The sequence below is a fragment of the Sapajus apella genome, unplaced genomic scaffold, assembly GCF_009761245.1.
Source record: "Sapajus apella isolate SASKATOON/1434 unplaced genomic scaffold, GSC_monkey_1.0 scaffold9, whole genome shotgun sequence".
Lineage (NCBI taxonomy): Eukaryota > Metazoa > Chordata > Mammalia > Primates > Cebidae > Sapajus > Sapajus apella.
The window spans coordinates 7830983-7852828 of record NW_022436949.1 but is presented as its reverse complement, the minus strand read 5'-3'; the positions used below and the strand labels follow the sequence as shown (position 1 = coordinate 7852828).

Sequence of the window (21846 nt, the reverse complement as noted above, 5' to 3'; positions counted from 1 at the left end):
TCAAGGACCTAGAAATAGAAATTCCATTTGACCCAGCAATCCCATTACTGGGTATATATCCAAAGGATTATAAATCGTTCTATTATAAAGACATATGCATACGTATGTTCATCACAGCATTGTTTACAATAGCAAAGACCTGGAACCAACCCAAATGCCCACTGACGATAGACTGGACAAGGAAAATATGGCGCATATACACCATGGAATACTATGCAGCCATAAAAAACGATGAGTTCGTGTCCTTTGTAGGGACATGGATGAACCTGGAAACCATCATTCTCAGGAAACTGACACAAGAACAGAAAATCAAACACCGCATGTTCTCACTCATAGGCGGGTGTTGAACAATGAGAACACATGGACACAGGGAGGGGAGCATCACACACCAGGGTCTGTTGGGGGGACTAGTGGAGGGACAGTGAGGATTAGGGAGTTGGGGAGGGATAACATGGGGAGAAATGCCAGATATAGGTAACAGGGATGGAGGCGGCAAACCACATTGCCATGTATGTACCTATGCAACAATCCTGCATGTTCTGCCCAGGTACCCCAGAACCTAAAGTGCAATGAAATATATATATAAAGGTCACTACCCCAACCAAAATCTTAACATCAGCATCTGAGACTTTAAACAGAGGTGCCAATGAAGCTGTGCCTAGACTCCTGACACAAAGAAACTAAGAGGTAATAAACTTGCTGTGTTTTAAGCCACTGATTTTTTTGTAATTTGTTAACACAGCAAGAGAAAACTAATACATCATGTTTACAAATCTTGCCAACATCAAACATTTGTTTTCTTAAATGCTAAGCTGCTTTTTCCATATAATGTAGCAAACAAGTTTCAATTTTTATGAAATCTGAACGTTTCATATTTGATATAAAAGTCTTTTATCGCTCAGCTTATTTGGTTAGATTCAAAATATATCTGAATGAGAAACTGTATTTAAAGCATATTTCCTTAGCTTTTTGAATAGTATTTTTAAAACAACATTTTCGAAAATATTTATATTATGTGCTTAGGAAAAGGGCTGCATATTTACCATACTTAGTTCTCTTTTCAATATTTATGTTAATCACTAAAGTATATCAAAAATATATCACATTGTGAAAGCATTTTCACTCACTGTGTGAACATTTTCAAACTATGTAATATGGGGAGAAAGAAGAGATATACCAATTTCACAATCAAAAAAAAGTTATATAAGATTAGGCAATAAATTTTCCCACACAACAATCTGTTTATAGAGTTATATCTGTTATTTAGATGGGAGCAAATTTGGGGAGAATAGTTTAGTGAGATCACTCATCCAAGTTAGGGGGCAAAATAAACTGCCATTACGTTTTCAGAATATAACAATTAACATTTTCTTCTGTGCTTTTGTCAAACAGGAATTTGTAATTAAGTAAATTCATAAACAAGCACTCAGGATGTATGTTCATATTACATTTGCTTTATTGTACAATTCCAAATAAAGTTTGGTCTTTTAAAAAGAAATACACTAAAAAAAAAAAAATGAAGAAATCAACTTTAAGATAGCCTACCTTCCATATTCAAAGTTCCCATTTTAGATTCCAAGAAATCAAATAATGTGCTTGGTGCTGATGGCCTTGCATTTCCCAGATCCTCTTCATCTTCAGATCTTACTCGCCCCCTGCCTTTTCCTCTACCTTTAGATGTAAAAGCAAGAAATATGCACTGTATAAGCAGAAACAAAAGGAGAATATATACTAATACATAAAAACAATTTTAAATAGGGATTTTAATTTCTTTTCATATTTTTGTATAGTCTACATCTTTATAAAAACGTTTTTAAGTAATTAAGTAGCACATTTAATCCCCTAAATAAATGATCTATTCAGAAGTTTGAATTTGTTCATATAAACTATCTTTTAAGGAAAAATTATAAATTCATTCTTTAACCACAGATATTCTTAAGAGAATATAGGGCTGGGACCTGAAATACCACATAACACATTGATCATGTGATGATTAAATAATTACACCAAGTAAATGTATTATTTTTGTTAATTTGTAAAAGCTTAGTCATTTATGCAGGTGGCAGAGTTGCTGAAATAATAGAACCAGTCACATATTTTCTCCATTACTCATAACAACCTTGTTAAATATGGCCTTGTTAGACACATTTTGTTTTTGTTTTTTTGTTGTTGTTAGACCCATAAAGATGAAGACGATGAGACTGACACTAAAAATATCTCTATCGTTCCCAAACTGGTGTTCCTTCCACTTACCAAAACATTAAATAAAGGTACAGTCCTTACAGCTATAACAGCCGCTGTCAATAACATATATTCCTCTGAAAAGCAAACAACACTATCTGGCACAGTGCTTAATAAGTTATACCTCTCAGAGGAGGACCTATAACAGGTTTCTGTTTATTGCTGTTAAGAAGTACGTTCAATGCTGCTTCTAAGTTGTTGCCATTATCCATAAGAGCTTGCCTCGATGCGTCCTTACTGAAGCCCATTTCCGTTATGTGCTTCAGAGCTTTCTCATCAACCTGTAAGGAATAAAGAGAAAAGCTGGCTGATAGCCCACAGATAAGGCAAGGCATAAAATTTTAACTATTTACTGTCTTTTAACTAAAAATTACATCTCATACTTATGTAAAAATGTCATTCTAATACAACATTCACTTGCTGATTTTTTACAAGAGGCAAGGAAGAATCTGTATGATATGTGGGATTGTGCCTTGAGTACTCTCTGACCTTACAAGTACCACTGCGAAAGCAACACACACAAAAACAATTTCATGGTATGTTAGAGTATGGCCTTTGAAAATAATATAGATGGTGAGGAGAAAACTACCTAATTAAAATTTTTCATGGTAACAATGTAAATTTTTGATACTTCTCCATACTAGAAGGGAAATGTAATTCATACAGCACCTCTCCAAAAATGTAAAGTATTGAAGCTAACAAAATGATACCCCCTCAGTAGCCTTTTTTTTTTTTTACTATTACTTGAGAATTCTATTCCATATTCATTAGCAATACTATCTATGATGCTTTGACAGCTATACCCCAATAGGAAAATCTACTTTACAAATGCCAGAATCCAAATCTCTTTTAAAAACCTAGACCTCAATAGAATTCAAGAACCACCTAAGCAGTATAAACATATCCTACAGAGAAATTTCTTGAGCCAAACCTAGCAGAGAAAAACATACCTTTAACTTTTATACATCTAGTAGTTACATAAATAGGCTTTTAGTTAGCCTACACATAGCATGCATGTGGCAGACACACAATAAGACGTCTATGCAGACTCTTAAAAAAAGACCAGTACATTTTTCCAAACCCTGTGTCATAGAATTCTTCTAAACACAGTAGCTACTATCAACAGATAAGAGTTGACATGAGAGAAAATCTACTTACCATCCTTGCTGTATACATGCTAAAATAAATGTAAAAACACCTATAATTCATCTTTCTTATTCAAAAACTAATGTGAATGTAAAAAAAAATTAAATCTTTCCTTCTCCAAATTATCTCCCAAATAAATATATAATTCAGAATATTGTCCCATACATAGCACTTCACCAAAAAATATTTTAAATGAGCAATTTATAACCCTTAAATAGGTCTAACCTGTTGAACTCATCTAGTGAAATTTTAATTTCAGCTATTAGCTCCAGAATACATACTCAGTTTCTTTTGATAAATTTCTGTCTCTTTTTTGATATTCATTACTTGTTCATACATTGTTTTCCTGATTTCTTTAGTTCTTTGTCAATGGTTTCTCTCAGATCTTTGAACATATGTAAGACAGCTCATCCGAAGTCTTTGTCTAATTAAGTCGAATGACCGGGCTATTTCAGGTATGGTTTCAATGGATTTCTCTTTTTCTTGTGAATGGGCTCAACTTTCCTGTTTCTTTGTAGGCTTTATAATTTTTGGTTGGGAACTACTGGACATTTTGAATCTTGTAATTAGGCAACTGAAAGTCAGATTATGCCCCCTCCCCAAGGATCACTTCTGTTACTTGATGAAGGTTACAGTCATCAATTTGCTTAGTGACTTAAAACTTTTTTCCCACGAGAAATACATTCCTTGAGATTGTGTGGCCACTGAAGTCTCTGTTCCATCACCTCCATGGTCAGCCAGTGACCACCATTCCTTCATCATTTACTTACCCTGGATGCCACAAGTGTTTGACTAGGATCCAGAGTTCTAAAATAATTGCTTTGGACAGTGCTTGCCAGCTCAACAGTTGCTTCAGTAGAGGGGCAAATTCCTTGAACTACCTTCTCTATCATCTTTATGATGTCATTTCTTTCATATGTTTTCAATCTCACAACACACCCCAATCTGCCAATGTTCTCTTGTGTTCTTTGTCAAGACATCTCCAAAGAAATATTCTTCAATTTACTCAAGTTTAAGAGATTCTTAAGTTAGGGACCATATATTTTTTCAGCTCACTGTTTCCACTCTGTCTTGCATTTAAACCTTGATTTTTTATTTTATTTTTAAGAATGAGATGGCCTTATATTCAAGGAATAGGTAGCCTGCCCTTAATGATAAACTCATTCCCCTTGATCAGTGATTGATTTAGGAAGTTCCAGTCAAGAAGATATAAATGGAAATCAGCTGAATATTTCGGAAAAAAATTTCTTCTCTGATAAAATAGACCTTCAACCAGGTAAATAGTCCCCTTTCTTTCCTGTCTTGAAATTTTGTATTAAGATTTACTGCATGGAGAATCCTAATGATACAGGAGTTAAGAAGAAATTACTTAAGCAGATAATAAGAGTACAGAAGTCCTCGGTCAGGTTTCCCTTTTAATGAAAAACAGCACCAATTTTCCTTTCTAACAAAGAGCAGCCTGTAAAATTGAGCTGCAGATATAGATGCTGGCAGTTGTGCCAATCATGTTCAAGATGGTTGCTTCATTGTCCCTTCTCTTTGTCAGCTACATGTACAATAAGCAGCAGACGACATGGCGCCAGCAGAAAGGAAAGTTCATTTGCATGATAAGATTAGGGTGGGGTGGCCAGCCTTCCCCAAGGACTATGTAAACATCATACCAGATCAAACCAATCTGTGAGCCTTACATAAATCAGACATCCCCTCCTCGAGCCAGATTATAAAATTCTGAGAGAAAAAGAACACCCTGCAGTGATTGCTGAATATTATAGTCTGGCCCTCTCACTAGAGAGAAAGCTGTTTTCCTTTCTCTTCCTTCTTCTACTGCCTATTAAACTTCCACTTCTAAACTCCTCATGTGTGTCTGTCTCCTAAGTTTTCCTGGCACAAGATGACAAACCCCAGGTATCTACCCCAGACAACGTAGCCACTTCATATTGAGGACCTCATTCAGGATAATATTGAGGACCTCATTCAGGATACCAAGGTATTAACATTCATTGAAATGGTGAGTAGAGAAGTGGACTCTAACTCTGTTCTTTCATTTTGGGACTCTTGGCCTCCATTTTAGAACCAAATCAACAAATACTGTCTCCCTGCCCCCCTCTTCAGTCATTTAAAAATAATTAGCATGGCTGCCAGCCATGCACCAAGACTTGGGGGACCAGCTTGCTGGGGAGAACATGGAGAATCCCCCAGTACCCACAGGTTGCTGGGCATGAAAGCCATGTTTGAATCAGCTTCCTTTCATGGAGGATTTAGCTGTCACATGGGGCTGGAAGATATTCTGGAGCAACTGAGGATTTCCGGCTGAGGCTAACTCCCAGTGCTATCCAAACGCTTCTGGACTGACCCAGCCTCCAACCACCCAATGGGGCACTGGCAGCAGGATCTCCAACTTGCTGTTTTGGGAGAAAAAAAAGCCACTCTTTTCTTTAAGAAACCCCAAGAATTAAAAGCATTTGATAAGATAAAGCTAGAGGTTTAAGCAAGTTATAAAAAGATTTTTAAAATTAATCTTGCAAAAAATGTGTAAACATTAACTAAATTCAAAAAAGTATTATATGATCTTTTTATAAATTGAGCATTGAAATAAAAGCACAGCAAGGTTGCCTTAAGATGCCAGGGTCATAAAAGGTTTGTAAAGATTTCACCTCATGGTCAAACTGGTTAAGACTAGATGGAATCATTTATAAGGTTTTGTTTAAACAAATTGGGATTAACATTAATAAACTAATGCAAGGATAAAAACTGGGCTTTCAACAGGATTTTCATGTAACAGTAAAGGTTAATGAAAGGTTTTTGCTTTTTGAGTCATCATTTTGGCAAAATAAATAATGTGTGGCAATATGGAATTCTATTTCATAACATCAAGTCGTTTAAGTCCTCCAACATTTAGCAGGCTTCCCAACATCGAACTTCAAGTTTTAAAATTGTCTTTCCTGATGCCTTGCTTTCTGGATGGTTCAGAGAGGCTCTGAACCATCCAGAAAAGAGATAAACAGAATTGTTTGACATGTGTAGTTACATGAGATTACCCAAATGATGTTCATTTGCAATATTCTTTAAGTTATATTTTGGCAAATAATACAAATATATGTTCCAAAATTGTACAGAATTTCTAAAATTCTAATGTCTAAGTATATGCTATTAATTAAGGTTGTCAAGTTATTCTAAATCACAGATAACTAAACTTTATCAGTCATGTTTTTAACTGTAACTAGGTTGGAAATTTTGTCATTTGCAGACAATTCTTGTCTTGCTTTGTTCCTTCTCAAAAGATGGGTTACAATCAAGCTATAAGACTTTAACAGGTGCTCTCAAATGCAGGATCCTACTAGCTTGAAGACTGTAACACTGGAATAGAGGAAAAATATACAGGACTCATGAAGAGCTGAAACGTTCACAAGTATCAAACAAAACAGAAGTTAACGAAATGGATTGAATTCAGAGAGCTAACGCAACCTTTTGATTTTTCTTAGAATGTTCCTGATCCTTGTTTGTTTTTCAAAGTCAAGGAAACTTATTTTGAACTATTTATGGCCTTTAATAATTGAGTAAGGTATAGTCCTGTGAACAAAGCATGTTTGTTTCTCTCTGCCTGGTTCCTCTAGAATTTGGAAACTATCTTGAGACTCTTATCACAATATAGTTGTTTGCATGAGTGCAACAGGAATCCATTTTCCTTTTGCAAGATGACATAATTAGAAAAACTGGTTATTTTACCAAGGCTTTGACTAGAGGGATATGCTTCCCTTTAAGGAGGCAATCTCGACTTGCAGAGACAATAAAAGTCCCATGGAGAGAACTGGTCTCATACCTACATATAGAGTCCCTGTACAGGGTTCCTAACCTATGATCAATAAAGAAAGTCACTTTCTATCAGGACCAGGAGCTCCCAGTTTATCTTGGGGCCTTTAGAGGAGAGGATCACCCAACTCACAGGTATCTGAAGATACAAACCCATGGCTAGGCATAGCCTTAAAAGATCTTATCTGAAATTCCTTGTGGAACAGAGTTCCATCAAAGACAATCCAAAAGGCCTATGCAGAAATAATCATTCTTGCTGCACTTTATGCAAATAATCAGGCCAAGTATAAGACTAAAGTTTATTCTATGAAAAACAGAGTCCTAACATAATTTATTTTTACCAAAAATGAGGACTAGAGACAAAAATTATGCTCCATAGCTTATAAATTTCTTATTAAATTCCAGTCTCATTAATTGTTTTTAAGTTTCTTTGCCAACATTTTAGACTAACCCTGCTTATTCCTGTGATTCAAGTGGTGATCTCCTACAGCTTGGAAGAAACAAAAAGGGATGGGTAATATAAAAATCTGGATCAATATTCTAGTTCTGGGCAATTATCCTGAAAATTCTGTCAGGTAATGAAAGTGAGCAGGGTGCCCATAACCCAGAGGGTCATTTAGGAAGATAAAACCAAGGAACTTTACAGACCCCCAAAGGGAAATTCTTTATCTTAGCAAGTAAAATTTTAGATGTAAATAATGTACTACACTACACTTGTGGGAAATTATGTACTACACTACATCTAGGAGATCAGCTGAGGCTATAAGATTCAAACTGCTCCTAAGATCAGTGCTTGAGATATTTTGCAGACCTTGTACTTTATGGATCAGCTGGCGACACCCTGATGGATTAACTGACTCATCTGACCTTGTGGCCTCCACCCAGGAACTGATTCAGTGCAAGAGGACAGTTTCAATTCCCATGATTTATCTCCTACCTAACCAATCAGAACTCCTGGTTCACTGGCTTCCCCCAACCCACCAAGCTGTCCTTAAAAACTCTGATCTGTTGTGTAAAAGCACATCCAAAAAAAAACACTCTGATCTGATCCTGAGGGGCACAGTGGCTCACACCTGTAATCCCACCACTTTGGGAAGCCAAGGTGAGTGGATCACCTGAAGTCAGGAGTTTGAGACCAGCCTGGCCTACATGGTGAAACGCCATCTCTACTAAAAATACAAAAAATTAGCTGGGTATTAGTGGCAGTTGCCTATAATCCCAGCTACTGGGGAGGCTGAGAAGACAGGAAAATCACTTCAACCCAGGAGGTGGAGGTTGCAGTGAGCCAAGATTGCACACTGTACTCCAGCCTGGGCAACAAAAGCAAAACTCCATCTCAAAAAACAAAACTCAAAACCTCTGATCCCTGAATGATTGCTGAAACTAATTTTAGTAATAAAACTCCAGTCTCCCACAATAGCTTGCTCTGCGTGGATTACTCTTTCTCTATTGCAATTCCCCTGTCTTGATAAATCAGCTCTATTTAGGCAATGGGTAAGGTGAACCCATTGGGCAGTTATATAACCCTAAGGAGAAAGCCCAGAAATCATGGAAATATCCACAAATGCTCTGATATTGTTATACTCCTGAATTTACCAACATTTGTTGGTAATTCTAAACTTCTTGTTATATGACATAGTAAACCTCCATGGTTTAAGCTCTTTTGGATATTCTGTACTCTAAGGACAAAAATCAACCAGTCATTCACCTCTAAAGGCAAAGGAAAATGAATTTTTGCCAACATCCTTAGATCTGAAAACGTTGCAGCATATCAGAAATATGTTTGACTCCTCTTTTATCTTAAAAATTCAGGTATGTTTTGCAATTAGGTCCACATAATACATATGCTTGCTTCACAATATTCTTACCAAAAAGGAGTAGAAAACAAAACAAAATCACTTTAGACAAAATTTGACAAAAGATGTGGGGAAGCACAGAAAAATGTATATCTTCAACGCATCATCTTTTGATGGCTTTTTATTAATCCATTCTAAAATATAATATTTGGACATTAGTAATTTAAGTGAGATAGAAGTTTTAAGTAAATTATTTTTCAAACAATCCAAATTTTTAATGATTTAATTGTAATCCTTAATGAAAGTCTTCAAGAGTTATAACATCTGTCCATAATACATTGCACAAAGTCAGTGGTGGTAGCGAGAAAGAATAAAAGAATCATTTAAAGAAAAACACTTTAAATTTGTAATTGGTTTTTTGGCCTTACCAGTTCTCTATAGACACCTTCATGTTTTCCCTCTGATTTGGTTGACTTTTCTTTCTGTAAAACTTCCCTATTTCGGTTACCAGCAGCATTGGTATTGAGATTACTTCTAGCACCACCACCACCTCCTCCAAATGTCTTCGTCTTTAGATAAGAGAAAGATAAAAGAGAGGTACGTAAATATTTAAAAATGGCTCTAAAACCTCAGCTATGGCTAAAAACAACTGAAGTAATTAAAAGTTTCTCAATTGTGTTTTACACGAAAAAATAAAATATTAACTTATTTTTTTGGATAGCAAAAATACCTGCTAGTCACAATCTCTTTTATTCATAAATCCAGGCCAGGCAATAAAAATAATTACAATTTGTGAATAAAAGGGAAGTAATGAAAATTACAACCATAGAGAAGAAAATAATACAAGCATTGTGAAGATTACTTGTTAAAATGATTTTAGAGTAAAATACTTGACTACTGTCTTGAGACTTGGGTTCTAAATCCAGCTATCAGGCAAGATTATCTTTGGATAACCAGGCAGTATTTACATTTAACTCAAATCAAAATTAAAACCACTTCTTCAATTACCAAAGACTCATTAACGGATTCATTAAATTTTTGGTTTATGGCATCCCAGCAAAAAAAATATATCTGAAATGCCTTCACAGTCATTGCTTGCATAACTAGAGAAATGTATTTACTAATGTGATACAAAATTTATTAGACTAGGAAACAAGGCAGCACAGGTAAACACATAGGCTATGGAACTAGACAAGGCTGGGACTAATCTTGGCCCAGCCACTATCTTTAGCATTCAGGCAGGTCACTTAACTTCTACCTTCCGTGGAGCCTCAGGCTTTTCATCTTTAAAACGGGGATTAGAAAACCTACCTCACTGGGATATTGGTAGGATTAAATGACAACATCGATATTAAGTTATTATCTCAGTAGCCAGCACATGGCAAACACTCAATAACAGACGGTAATTACTATTTTGGTTAATATACTAGAACAAAATTACCTGAAAACTCTGTTACCTGAGCTGCTCCAAATTCAGGATATTTTCAAATTTTACATTCCGTAATTCCGAAAGTGCTTTTTCTTTTGGTGCCAGTGAAACGGCCCCATCTTCTGGATGCATTTACTTATAATTTTCTTTCAATTTTATGGATTAAGGAATAGGATAAGTAGCATTTTCAGAGTCACTTTTCACTGCTCTAAAAAACTTACTACTCATTAATGTAAATATCTAGAACCATCACAACCTAAATATTACCCAAACATTATTACTACCTGTCCTTTATGAGCCACACCTTCTTGTTCATATGTGAATTAGGCATCCATGATAATCATGACTATGAAACTCAAGTGGGCCTTAATGCTGTCTAGCAATCTTACCATGTTTCCCTAGGCCATTCATATTCCTAAACGTCTAAAACACTATTTTACATGTTCTCACTTCTCAAACTCTAACACCTTCTTTCACATCACTGTTAACCATGCTTACTTCCTTACTAAAAAACAAAACCTGAAATAATCATTAAAGAACTCACATAGATTTTGACCACATCAACCCATACACTGGTACATGCATGATTACACTTTATCTTAACCCCATATGATTTATCGTACCACCAACCTTATGAATGTTAAGAAAAATGAGGATGGAATAAACAACCTCCTCAATTCTATAGCAATTCTAAGTCCTTATGTTATGTAACTTTTAAATTGCCTTTGATAAGTTTAACACTCCCTTCTCCATAATACATTTTCTGCATTGTCTTGTTTTTATCCTGTTACTGGTCATACCTTGGCTGGTTCCACTTCTGCCATCTAGGCTCTAAATTCAAGTTGAAGTGTTACAGGTTCATTACTTAGCCTTTTCTGTTCTCTATCAATGCTCATTCCTTTGGTGATCTCACTTGGTCTCATAATTTTCAATACCATCCAGATGTCTACAACTCTCAAATGCATGTGTCTACTTTAAAGCTCACCCTTCAGTCTTATTGTCTATTAAACATTATTACTACCTGCATGTCTGGTAAGTACCTCAATATTCACATGTTCAAAATGGAGCGCCAGATCTTCCTCTCCTCACACCTGGTTCACTCCAGGCTTCATTTCAAGGCAAGAAACTCTAACCTGCCAATTTCTCTGGGTAAAACTATTAGATTTTTTTTTTTTTTTTTTTTTTTGAGATAGAGTTTCACTCTTGTTGCCCTGGCTAGATTGCAATGGCACAATGTTGGCTCACCGCAACCTCTGCCTCCTGGGTTCAAGCAATTCTTCCGCCTCAGCCTTCTGAGTAGCTGAGATTACAGGCATGTGCCACCGCACCCAGCTAATTTTGTATTTTTAGTAGAGATGGGGTTTCTCCATGTTGGTCAGGCTGGTCTCAAACTCCCGACCTCAGGTGATCCACCTGACTCAGCCTCCCAAAGTGCTGGGATTACAGGCATGAGCCACCACGCCTGGCCAGATTCATTCCTGATACCATATCTTCTCTTGTACCCTATATTGAATCTCAGTAACCCTAATGGCTCCTTTAAAATTCCAGAATCTGACCACTCTGCATTACCTACACAACTGCTGTATTTGTCCAAGCCATAACCATTTTTTTAAATCCTGGATTACTTCAGTAATTCTCTACTTATTGGATTCCAATTTTCCTTCTCTACAACCAAGTCTGAACACAACAGCTAGAATTAACCTTTTTTTTTTTTTTGATACCAAATGTCACTCTGTTGCCCAAGCTGGAGTACAGTGGTGCAATCTCGGCTCACTACAAACTCCACCTCCTGGGTTCAAGTGATTCTCGTGCCTCAGACTCCCCAGTAGATGGTACTACAGGAACGCGCCACCATGCCAGGCTAACTTTTTTGTATTTTTAGTAGAGACGGGGTTTCACTACGTTGGCCAGGCTGGTCTTGAACTCCTGACCTCGTGATCCACCCGCCTCGGCCTCCCAAAGTGCTGGAATTACAGGTGTGAGCCACCATGCTGAGCCTAGAATTACCCTTTTAGAATATAGGTCAGCTGATTTTAACTGCTGTGCTCAAAACATTCCAAAGGCTCCTGTTTCTCCTTGAAGGAAGTATAATGTCTTTATAATAGTTTACAGGGCCCTACATAAGTTAACCTCTATTATCTCTCTTGACTTTATCTTCTACTGCTTGTCCCTTTGCTCTCTCTGCTTCCATTGGCCACTCTGCTGTTCCTCTGTGCTCCTGCTTTAGAGCCTTTGCCATGGCTTTTCCTTCTGCCTAGAATACTCTTGCTCAGATAACCAAGTAGCTAATTCTCTTATTCCTTCAAGTTTTGACTGAGCTCTCACTATCTTGAGGCCTAAACAGACTATTATATTTAAAATTGCAATCTGCTTATTTAGTATGTTTACATTATTTATGATTCAGATCTTCTATGTTACATATCCATTGAGTCCTACAATTATCACTGGATAACCTTGGGCAAGTTCCAAGTTTGTTTGTTAGTTTTGAGCCTCCATCAGCTCTCTCATTTATAAATTGATATGTTCTGATATCTGCTGTAAAAAAAATCTAAGATGCTTTAATTATCAAATATTTATGGGAAAACATCAATTGTGACAACAAAAAGAAGCACCTTACAATAGATTAACTATGCTCTAATAAATAGACAGCTATAACCGCATCCAACAAAATCCTAGGTAGAAAAGTTCATTTGAGATAAACGTAAATCAAAAGAACATCTTTCTGTAATCATTTTAAAAATATGTATTTTCAGTATCTTCTGAAACTCCACAATTTTATCTCTTATTGGAACAATAAGTATATTTCATGTAAGTTATGTAAAATGTATTAATTTAAGAAATGGTAAAACTGGATTTTTAAAAGTATGCCTTGGATACAGGAACAAGTGAAGAACAGCAATAGTCATGCTTATTGAGAGCTCTGAGCAAGTGTTATGATCTGTGTCAGGTAGTAGCTGTATTAGTTCTAAATGTTTTATTCTCACATATGAAGTAGGTACCATTATTATCTCCGAATTTCACAAATTAAAAAAAAAGGGGTGGGGGAATATAAAAAGCTGAGTAACTATCCAAAGGTGTCAGCAAGACATGCTTTCAGGCTGTGATTCCAGAGCTTGTGCGTCTGGCCCCTCACTAGACTGACAACAGAAAGACCCTGCAGGAAGAACAACCAAAATTCAAGAAGACTACTGCTTACTTCAGAATTAAATAGGAAAGCAATTGTAAGCTAAGATTCATTACAGATTCTGAATAAAGGAAACAATTTCAATCTTACTGGTTAAGAAATGTCTATGTAGCAACTAATTTATGACCTAAAATTTCTTATCACAGTATAAGAGAAATCAATAAGTAACTAGAAAAACACCTATTACAAATAAGCCAAAAAATTCTAAATAATGAAAAGAGAGCCTTTGGTTATCAATAATATAAGAGGGAGGGGTTTGTTACTTCAGGATGTTGGTCTGGGCAAAGTTTTTTGGATAAGACTTCAAAAGCACAGGCACGCAAGTAAAAATAGACAAATGAGATCGTATCAAATTAAAAAGCTTCTGCACAGCCAAGAATACAATCAACAAGTGAAGAAACAACCTACAGAATTAAAGAAAATAATGGCAGCCGGGCGCGGTGGCTCATGCCTGTAATCCCAGCACTTTGGGAGGCCGAGGTGGGTGGATCACGAGGTCAAGAGATCGAGACCATCCTGGCCACCATGGTGAAACCCCGCCTCTACTAAAAATACAAAAAATCGGCTGGGCATGGTGGCGCATGCCTGTAATCCCAGCTACTCAGGAGGCTGGGGCAGGAGAATTGCCTGAACCTGGGAGGCGGAGGTTGCGGTGAGCCGAGATGGCGCCATTGCACTCCAGCCTGGGTAACAAGAGCGAAACTCCGTCTCAAAAAAAAAAAAAAAAAAAGAAAATAATGGCAAACTATCCATCTGACAAGGGGTCAATATCTAGAATACATAAGGAACATAACATTCAAAAAAACAATAAAATCCAATTTAAAAGTGGATAAATGATTTGAATATCATTTTTCCAAAGAAGACCATACAAATGGCCAACAGGTATATGAACATATGTTCAACATCATTTATCATTGAAATCAGCCCAGTAGTTCCATAGACACATTTTTTTTGTATAAACAGAAACCGACCCTTCTGATCTTAAAGTCTGAAGCTTCCACTTAATTTATCTTTATCTGAGTCCCTTCTTCAGGAAATGACATTCAGGCCTTTCAAAAAAGTATCAAAGAACTAAAATTCACCAGATTACCACATCCAAACAATGAGATGCCACATCCCTCATTCATCATTAATTGCTTCCTTACCCCTCCTTAGTTCCTGTTTTCCTGCACATAGTTACATTTCTTCCCTGATATATAAATCCCTAATTTTAGCCCATCAGGGTGATGAATTTGAGACTGATCACCCATCTTTTCAGCTGCAGCACCAAATGAAAGCCTTCTTTCCTAGTAACACTCATATTTCAGTGATTGGCTTTCTGTGCAGTGAGCAGAAGGATCTAGACTGAACCCTGGGTGTCTCATAACACCATCAAGGAGATGCAAATCAAAACAAAATGAGGTATTATCTCAACCCAGTTAAAACTGCTATAATCAAAAAGACAAAAATAAAAAAATAACAAATACCAGTGAGGATGTAAAGAGAGGTGAACTCTATGCACTGTTGATGGGAATGTAAATTAGTGCAGCCATTACAGAAAACAATATGGAAGTTGCTCAACAAAACTAAAAAATAAAACTAGCATATGACTGAGCAATCCATTACTGGGTATTTATCCAAAGGAAAGGAAATCAGTAGGTCAAAGAGATTATCTCCCATATTTACCGCAGCACTATTACAATAGCCAAGTTATGAAATCAACCTGACTGCCTACCATCAGGTGAAGGGATAAGAAAATATAGTACACAGGGATTGGCTCTAGGACTCCCATCACTCTCACTTTCCCAGCAGATAACAAAAAACATGGTCACTCAAGTCCCTTACATAAAATGATATCATATTTGCATACAACCTATGCACATCCTCTTGTATACTTATTTTTTAATTTTTATTTTTTGAGGCTGTGTTTCACTATTGTTGCCCAGGCTGGAATGCAATGGCAAAATCTCAGCTCACTGAAACCTCCACCTCCTGGGTTCAAGTGATTCTCCTCTCTCTACCTCTTGAGTAGCTCAGATAACAGGCATGCACCACAGTGCATGGCTAATTTTGTAGTTTTAGCAGAGATGGGGTTTTGCCATGTTGGTCAGGCTTGTCTCGAACTCGTCACCTCACGTGATCCACCACCTCAGCCTCCCAAAGTGCCGAGATTACAGACATGAGCCTCCACGCCCAGCCATTCTTGCATACTTTAAATCATCTCTAGATTACTTGTAATACCTTATATAGTGTAAATGTTATATAAATAGTTGTTATACTATCTCATGAGGGAATAAGCACAAGACAAATTTGTATACATTTAGTACAGATGCAACCATCCCTTTTCCCCCCAACAAGTATTTTTTATCCACTGTTGGTTGAATCCACAGTTAGGAAGAGTTGAATCCACAGATATGGAGAGCTGACTGTCTACACATAATGAATACTATTCAGTCATACAATAGAAATAAATTCTCAGCAACATTTTTATTCATCTCTCAGAAGTTGCCATTCTCAGCAACATTTTTATTCATCTCTCAGAAGTTGCTATTTCTCATAAATTGCTATTAATAAGGGGAAATTATCCCCAAAAAAGTGGCAACTAGCCCAACTACTAATAGGAAACTCTCTGCCAGAATAAAAAGTGTGCCCAGTTGCTACATTCTTTAAAAAAAGGGAAGAAGGAGAAAAGAAGGGTAATTTGCCAGCAAAAGTAACTGGCTGGAACTATCTTAGAGATCTGGAAAAAGAACACATGAGTAAAACATGTAAGATTCCATACAGTGGCAGAGCATTCCTACTTATGGAATATGTAAGAAGAACAAGGTTAAGTATTTGTTGAATTAGGTAGCTTATGTGAAAAGACAATAATGATCATGGGTAATCTAAACAGAACATAACGTTAAGAAATAAGAAATGTGTAATGATTTGATTTCTTACTTCTTTGCTCTTTGCAACTTCAGCAATAGCAGCAGTCCTTTGCTTTTCAAATTCATCATTATCATTTGTAGCCTTGACAGGCATTGTAACTTGCAATGTTTTTCTTCGATCAAGTTCTCTGCTATCCACTTGGACATGAGATACACACTTCTGGTAAAACAAGTAAGAATAAGTCAACTGAGTAGTTCCAAAAGAGATTCAAGTTTTCACTAGAAAGTAAAACTTCTTCAAAAGAAAGTATCTTGTATCTTTTACAATAGCTAAAAGCCTACACAAATAAAATTCTATCCCATATATTTAAAAGTAGAAAATTGGAAAAATAACTTTTAAACAAACATAACTAGTAAATAAAATTAAAAGCTATATGAATTTGTGGGCATCTAAGCCAGGCACATATTTAAAACATATACTGAATCAAGAGAGCTAACTTTCATTTTAGGGTAATTACTTAAATAATTTTATGTTTCAAAAAATCTTGACTAATGCACAACAAGATCTAAATTTGGTTTTGTCATGAAGAGCTTAATTTCCATATTATACCACAATATCCATATGTGGATTGGTTATTACAATTATATCACAATATAAAAAAAAGTCTCTGCACTTATAAACCACACTCTAAAAACATACTCTTGTCCAAAATCAGACTTCAAAGTTTTCATATTTTTTCTCATAAATTACAAAAAGGTACCACTGCCTAAAAATAAGCCCTCAATTCTGATCTCCATTCCAATTTTACCAGTAAAAATTCTATAAAATGAACTTTTTCTCAACTCATTTAAAAAAAAATGAAAAGGAGGAATATCTTAAAGAAACGTGTTACACAAATACAGAAAAATTTCAGTAATAAAAATACATCATATTGACACCAACACACACTCAGCATTACCTATCTTCAATCCATGTACAAGGCTGCAAGATGCTGCCTAAGAATTTTTTCAGAATGAACTTTATAAACAAATAATATTATTAAAATTATACCTTTTATTATATCCCCTAAACCCCCAAAAGCTATAAAACACTTAAAAGTCTTAAGAATAATTAGATCATAAGTCTTTCTGGAAGAGAAATATTATCATCAAAATGTTTAAGAGTAAATTTTTACATATATCATTATTATTTTCAAATATAAGTTATTAGAATGTTTGCACTGCTTTTCTTATGGGGATTTTTATTACACTGGGAGACTATCAATCATCAACATGGATCACGCCACAGGACTTCATACTTCCTTTTATCTTGGCTATCTCTTCTTCCAAAATCAGTAAAAGAAAAAACATTATTTTTAAAATGCTTCAAAATAGGTCTGTTGCAAAAATGATTTACTTAAGTGAGAGTAGATCTTACAAAAGGCTTTTGAAGATCGTACTAAATACCAAAATTTAGACACACAGACACACACACACATAATCTTGTTATGGATATGCAGATCTGTTGCCTACCTGTTATCTCCACAATTCATTGCTACTCTTACCCAGCCCAGCACTCTTGAAAAAAATTAAAGAGCAAATGCAAGGCAGATTACAAACAGCTAAATTTTGATGGCATCATCAGAAGAGCAAGTTGCCACAAGAATTATTCTTAGAATTGTCAGGGATAAAGCAAGAACAGGTTGGAAAAGATTGTTGAGAAGCAATCTGATGCTGAAGACAACTGAAATCACAAGATACTGGTCAGAAGTGGAGCTGCCTCAAAGTAGCATTTCATCTGATTACCCTGTGTAGCATCATTTCTCTCCCCATCTTATGTTTTTAATGAACAAATGAGAAATTATGACATATTTCTGTTTTCTTACTTTTGAACTTCTCTTAAAAAAAAACCCTTCCTCCATCCTATTTTAATTGGTTATAAGTTACTTTTCAGATATGACTCTTAATTCCTTCAATCTTTGGGTTAACAGCTCTTGCAAACATCAACAATATAATTACAGTGAAGTAAAAAAACCAAAAAATTACTAAATTCCTTAAACTTCAGATTTCCAAATAACACCATAACCTCTTAATAAACAGTTCAGCACATAATGAAATACAGCTTGAATACTAATGAAAAATACCTGTTCCTAATTTAAATTCAACTCCCAACACAAAAGTCATTACCTGTCCAAAAGGCACAAAAGGAGGTGGTCCACCTTCAGTTCCAATATTGCTTCTATTGTGTTTTGATAAGCTCTGTGGAAAAAGTCCAGTTACAAAAGAGCTGTTATACATAAAAACTATATTTCCAACATTTATAATGTAATAGGAATCTATCTATTGAGTAGATTCTTATAAGAAATAGGAATAAAAAGACCTTCCATAAAGTATTTCAAACCACACAAAATATATTATTCTTAACTTCAATAATCAGGCAAAGACTCTCTCCTCACCTCCCCTTACTAAAACACATATTCACACATAACTTTCAGAAATATTTATCAGGCCATTCCCCTAAGAAGAAAACAGTCCTCTTAAACAAGAAGCAAATTCAAAAATAACAAACTTTGGTAACAAGAATTCCATGTCAAAGCATAAAACTATAGGAGACAATATTACCTAGAAATTACCTTTAAAAATAAATTTTTTAGACACAAAATTTATTAGTTAACAACATAAAGGTGATTTCTAATTACTTAAACAGAACAGATTGTTACAGTATATAATATGGAGGTTCTTTCAATTTTACTGAAATTTCCTTAATGTTTTATGTTTTTCAAAATAATTTATATTTTGAAAAGTATTCAACCAATTGTTAATTAATAAAAATAAGCTTCCACATCTAACTAATTTGAGTTTTCTTTTTCTTAAAATCTCATAAAAATAGAGACATAACAATGTATTATGAAAATGGAAAGAAAATCTTCTCCTAGCAAAAGCAGTTTCTCACATGATAAAGTCTTTCCAAAAATCCCATAAGGAGTCTTCAGGGCTCTCTTCAGTTATGTATTCCTCCGACTTATTTTGGTTTTTAGGTATTAATATATATATATAGATGTTTTACTAGTTATTATTTAATATATTACAACTTTAAACTTTTTGTGTGTTTTAGTCATTACAGAAACCATTATGATTTAAATATGATGTAAAACACAAGGTGACAATGTTGGAAAAAAAAAACATCATGTGCACTTTCAAGTCTATTCCAGAGTTCCTGATCATGTAAACACTGTATATTTTATGTATATTTTATAAAGATAATTAAGACTAATGACAATTGCAACATTCAGTTTATTGAGCAAATAATAATTTAAACTGTATATAAATGCTACATTTCTTTAAAACCTATCTTTAAGATATTAACCTAATTTTTTAAAACAACAAATGCATACAATTATCAAGAGACCCTTTCCTTAATTTAAATATTAAACAGACTATTGAAACAATTATAAATCATTTCAACCTATACTACCATTTCCTTTAAAAGTTCACAAATTGCAAATAATACCATATCTCAATAACATATAATTAAAAATGTAAGGTACATGAGCAATCCTTAATCTCTCTTTATAAACAACTAACAATCTTGACAACGCGTAAGAAACAACATTTCTTGTTTTTAAGACACAGGATAACAGATAATGGAAGACTATTATCCCTGAGAGAAAAAGAAAAAAAACAGTGAGCTTGGGCTTTCTGCTTAGAGCCATGATGCAGACAGAGATCATAGAGAGCGGAGTTGAGAATATCAGTCTCACAGTTCAAGCAGGCTGATGCAACTGGAAGTTGTGGGGCTGCTTCAGAAAGAAGCAGCTGCATAGAAAGGAAGCTCCAGAAACTTTCACCCTTGTTCCCTTGAGTTACTGCTAAGAACAGGCTGAGCCAAAAACAACTGAGAGCTGTTAAGCCAAACAAGTACCAGAACTCATAAACGGTATACAGACAATCCAAGCAGACTGGACTATGCAGACTAAAAACTCTTTGGACCTTAATTCAAGACAAGGAATAGAAATCCAGAGGGCTAAAAAATAGTTGGAACAAAGGCTACTGTAGATATTCCTTTCAAAACTTCAATACATGTCTTGAAGGGGCCAAACTGGTCAAAAGTAAATTAACTATTCACCAAAGCTAAGTCCTATACTCGTTAAAGGAAAATAACAAAATCCAGGCTCTCAACAACTACCAATATCACAATGTCCAGCATCTAAGCAGAAACTACAAGGCATGTCAAGAAAGAAAAATGTGACCATAACCATCTGAAAATTTAGTCAACAGAAACAGGGCCATAGATGACAAAGATGGCGAACTAGCAAATAGGTTGTTAAACAGCTATGATAACTATATTGAAGTATTTAAAAGAAAAAATAAATTCGACTAGAAAAGAAAAATACAAAAAAAAAAAAAAAGTACCAAATGGAACTTCCATAAAAGAAAAAACCATCAACAATGAAAATCTTATTGGATGGACTTAAGAGTAAATTAGATAAGACAGAAGAAAAGATCAGTAATAAAGAATTTAAAGATATAGTAATAAAATCTAACAAAATGAGGCCAAAGGAAAAAGCCAAGGGAAAAAAATGAATAGATCTTCAGTGACTTATGGGAAAATTACCAGCAGTCTAATGTATGTGTGTGTAATTGAAGGTATATTTAAAAAAAAAAAAAAAAAGGAGAAGAAAGAAGGAAGAAAAAAATATTGGCCAAATCACATTTTCTAAATGTGATGAAAATAGTAAACTCATAGATCCAAAAAGTTCAGTGAATACCAAACAGGATAAAACACACATCAACCATGTTAGGTACATCATAATTAAACAATCAAATTGTTGAAATCAATAATAAAGAAAACACTCCTCCAAGAGTCCCTGCCTGGTCATGCATGCAAGCAGTGTAGCCACCATTGTCCCACCAGAACACTTTTGCTGACATCCTCCTGCCAGAATTGTTTGCCTGTGACCTCACTGCCACTCCTTCAGCAAACTTCCCATCTGCTGAGTCCCTGTCCCCCATCAGAATGCCCCCCTCCTATGGTGCCCCTTGCCAGAGCTGCCCACCCAAGGCAAGCCAACTACCAATGCCAGAGTGCTTCCCACCTGTGGTGTTCCTGCTGGCACCACCAGAGAGCCCCTGGCTGAAGCATCCCCCTCCCACATGGCCCCGTGCCTGCAGTGGCCCTTGCTGGAGCACTTACCACCCAAAGTGCCCCAGCTGTTACCACAGGAGCATTTCCTGCATGTAGCCCCCTCACTTGCAGCACTCCCCATCATCCTGGCTAGAATACCGCTGCCTGTGGGGCTCTCCTTACTAAAGCACTCCCACTTGCACACCACATACCCATGGCATTCCCCAGTGTGAGCACCCCCAACCTGAGGTAAAAAGTAATTTAGAAAATGAACAAAACCTCTAAGA

The 21846-nt window shown here is 35.7% G+C and overlaps 1 protein-coding gene across 9 annotated transcripts in view; it reads right to left on the bottom strand.

Moving 5' to 3' along the window:
- TDRD3 (tudor domain containing 3) overlaps nucleotides 1-21846 on the bottom strand; it is a 180909-nt gene that overhangs the window by 70923 nt on the left and 88140 nt on the right. For all 9 annotated transcript variants that reach the window (XR_004268813.1, XR_004268812.1, XR_004268811.1 and 6 more), the window contains exons 6-10: nucleotides 18622-18693; nucleotides 16526-16675; nucleotides 9422-9562; nucleotides 2366-2522; nucleotides 1546-1671 (exon numbers count right to left, since the gene is read on the bottom strand). Coding sequence is in view for 6 of the 9 variants with exons in the window: in XM_032277333.1 (XP_032133224.1) it covers nucleotides 1546-1671; nucleotides 2366-2522; nucleotides 9422-9562; nucleotides 16526-16675; nucleotides 18622-18693 (646 nt within the window). In the remaining 3 variants the exon portion in view is untranslated. The remainder of the gene's footprint in view (nucleotides 1-1545; nucleotides 1672-2365; nucleotides 2523-9421; nucleotides 9563-16525; nucleotides 16676-18621; nucleotides 18694-21846) is intronic.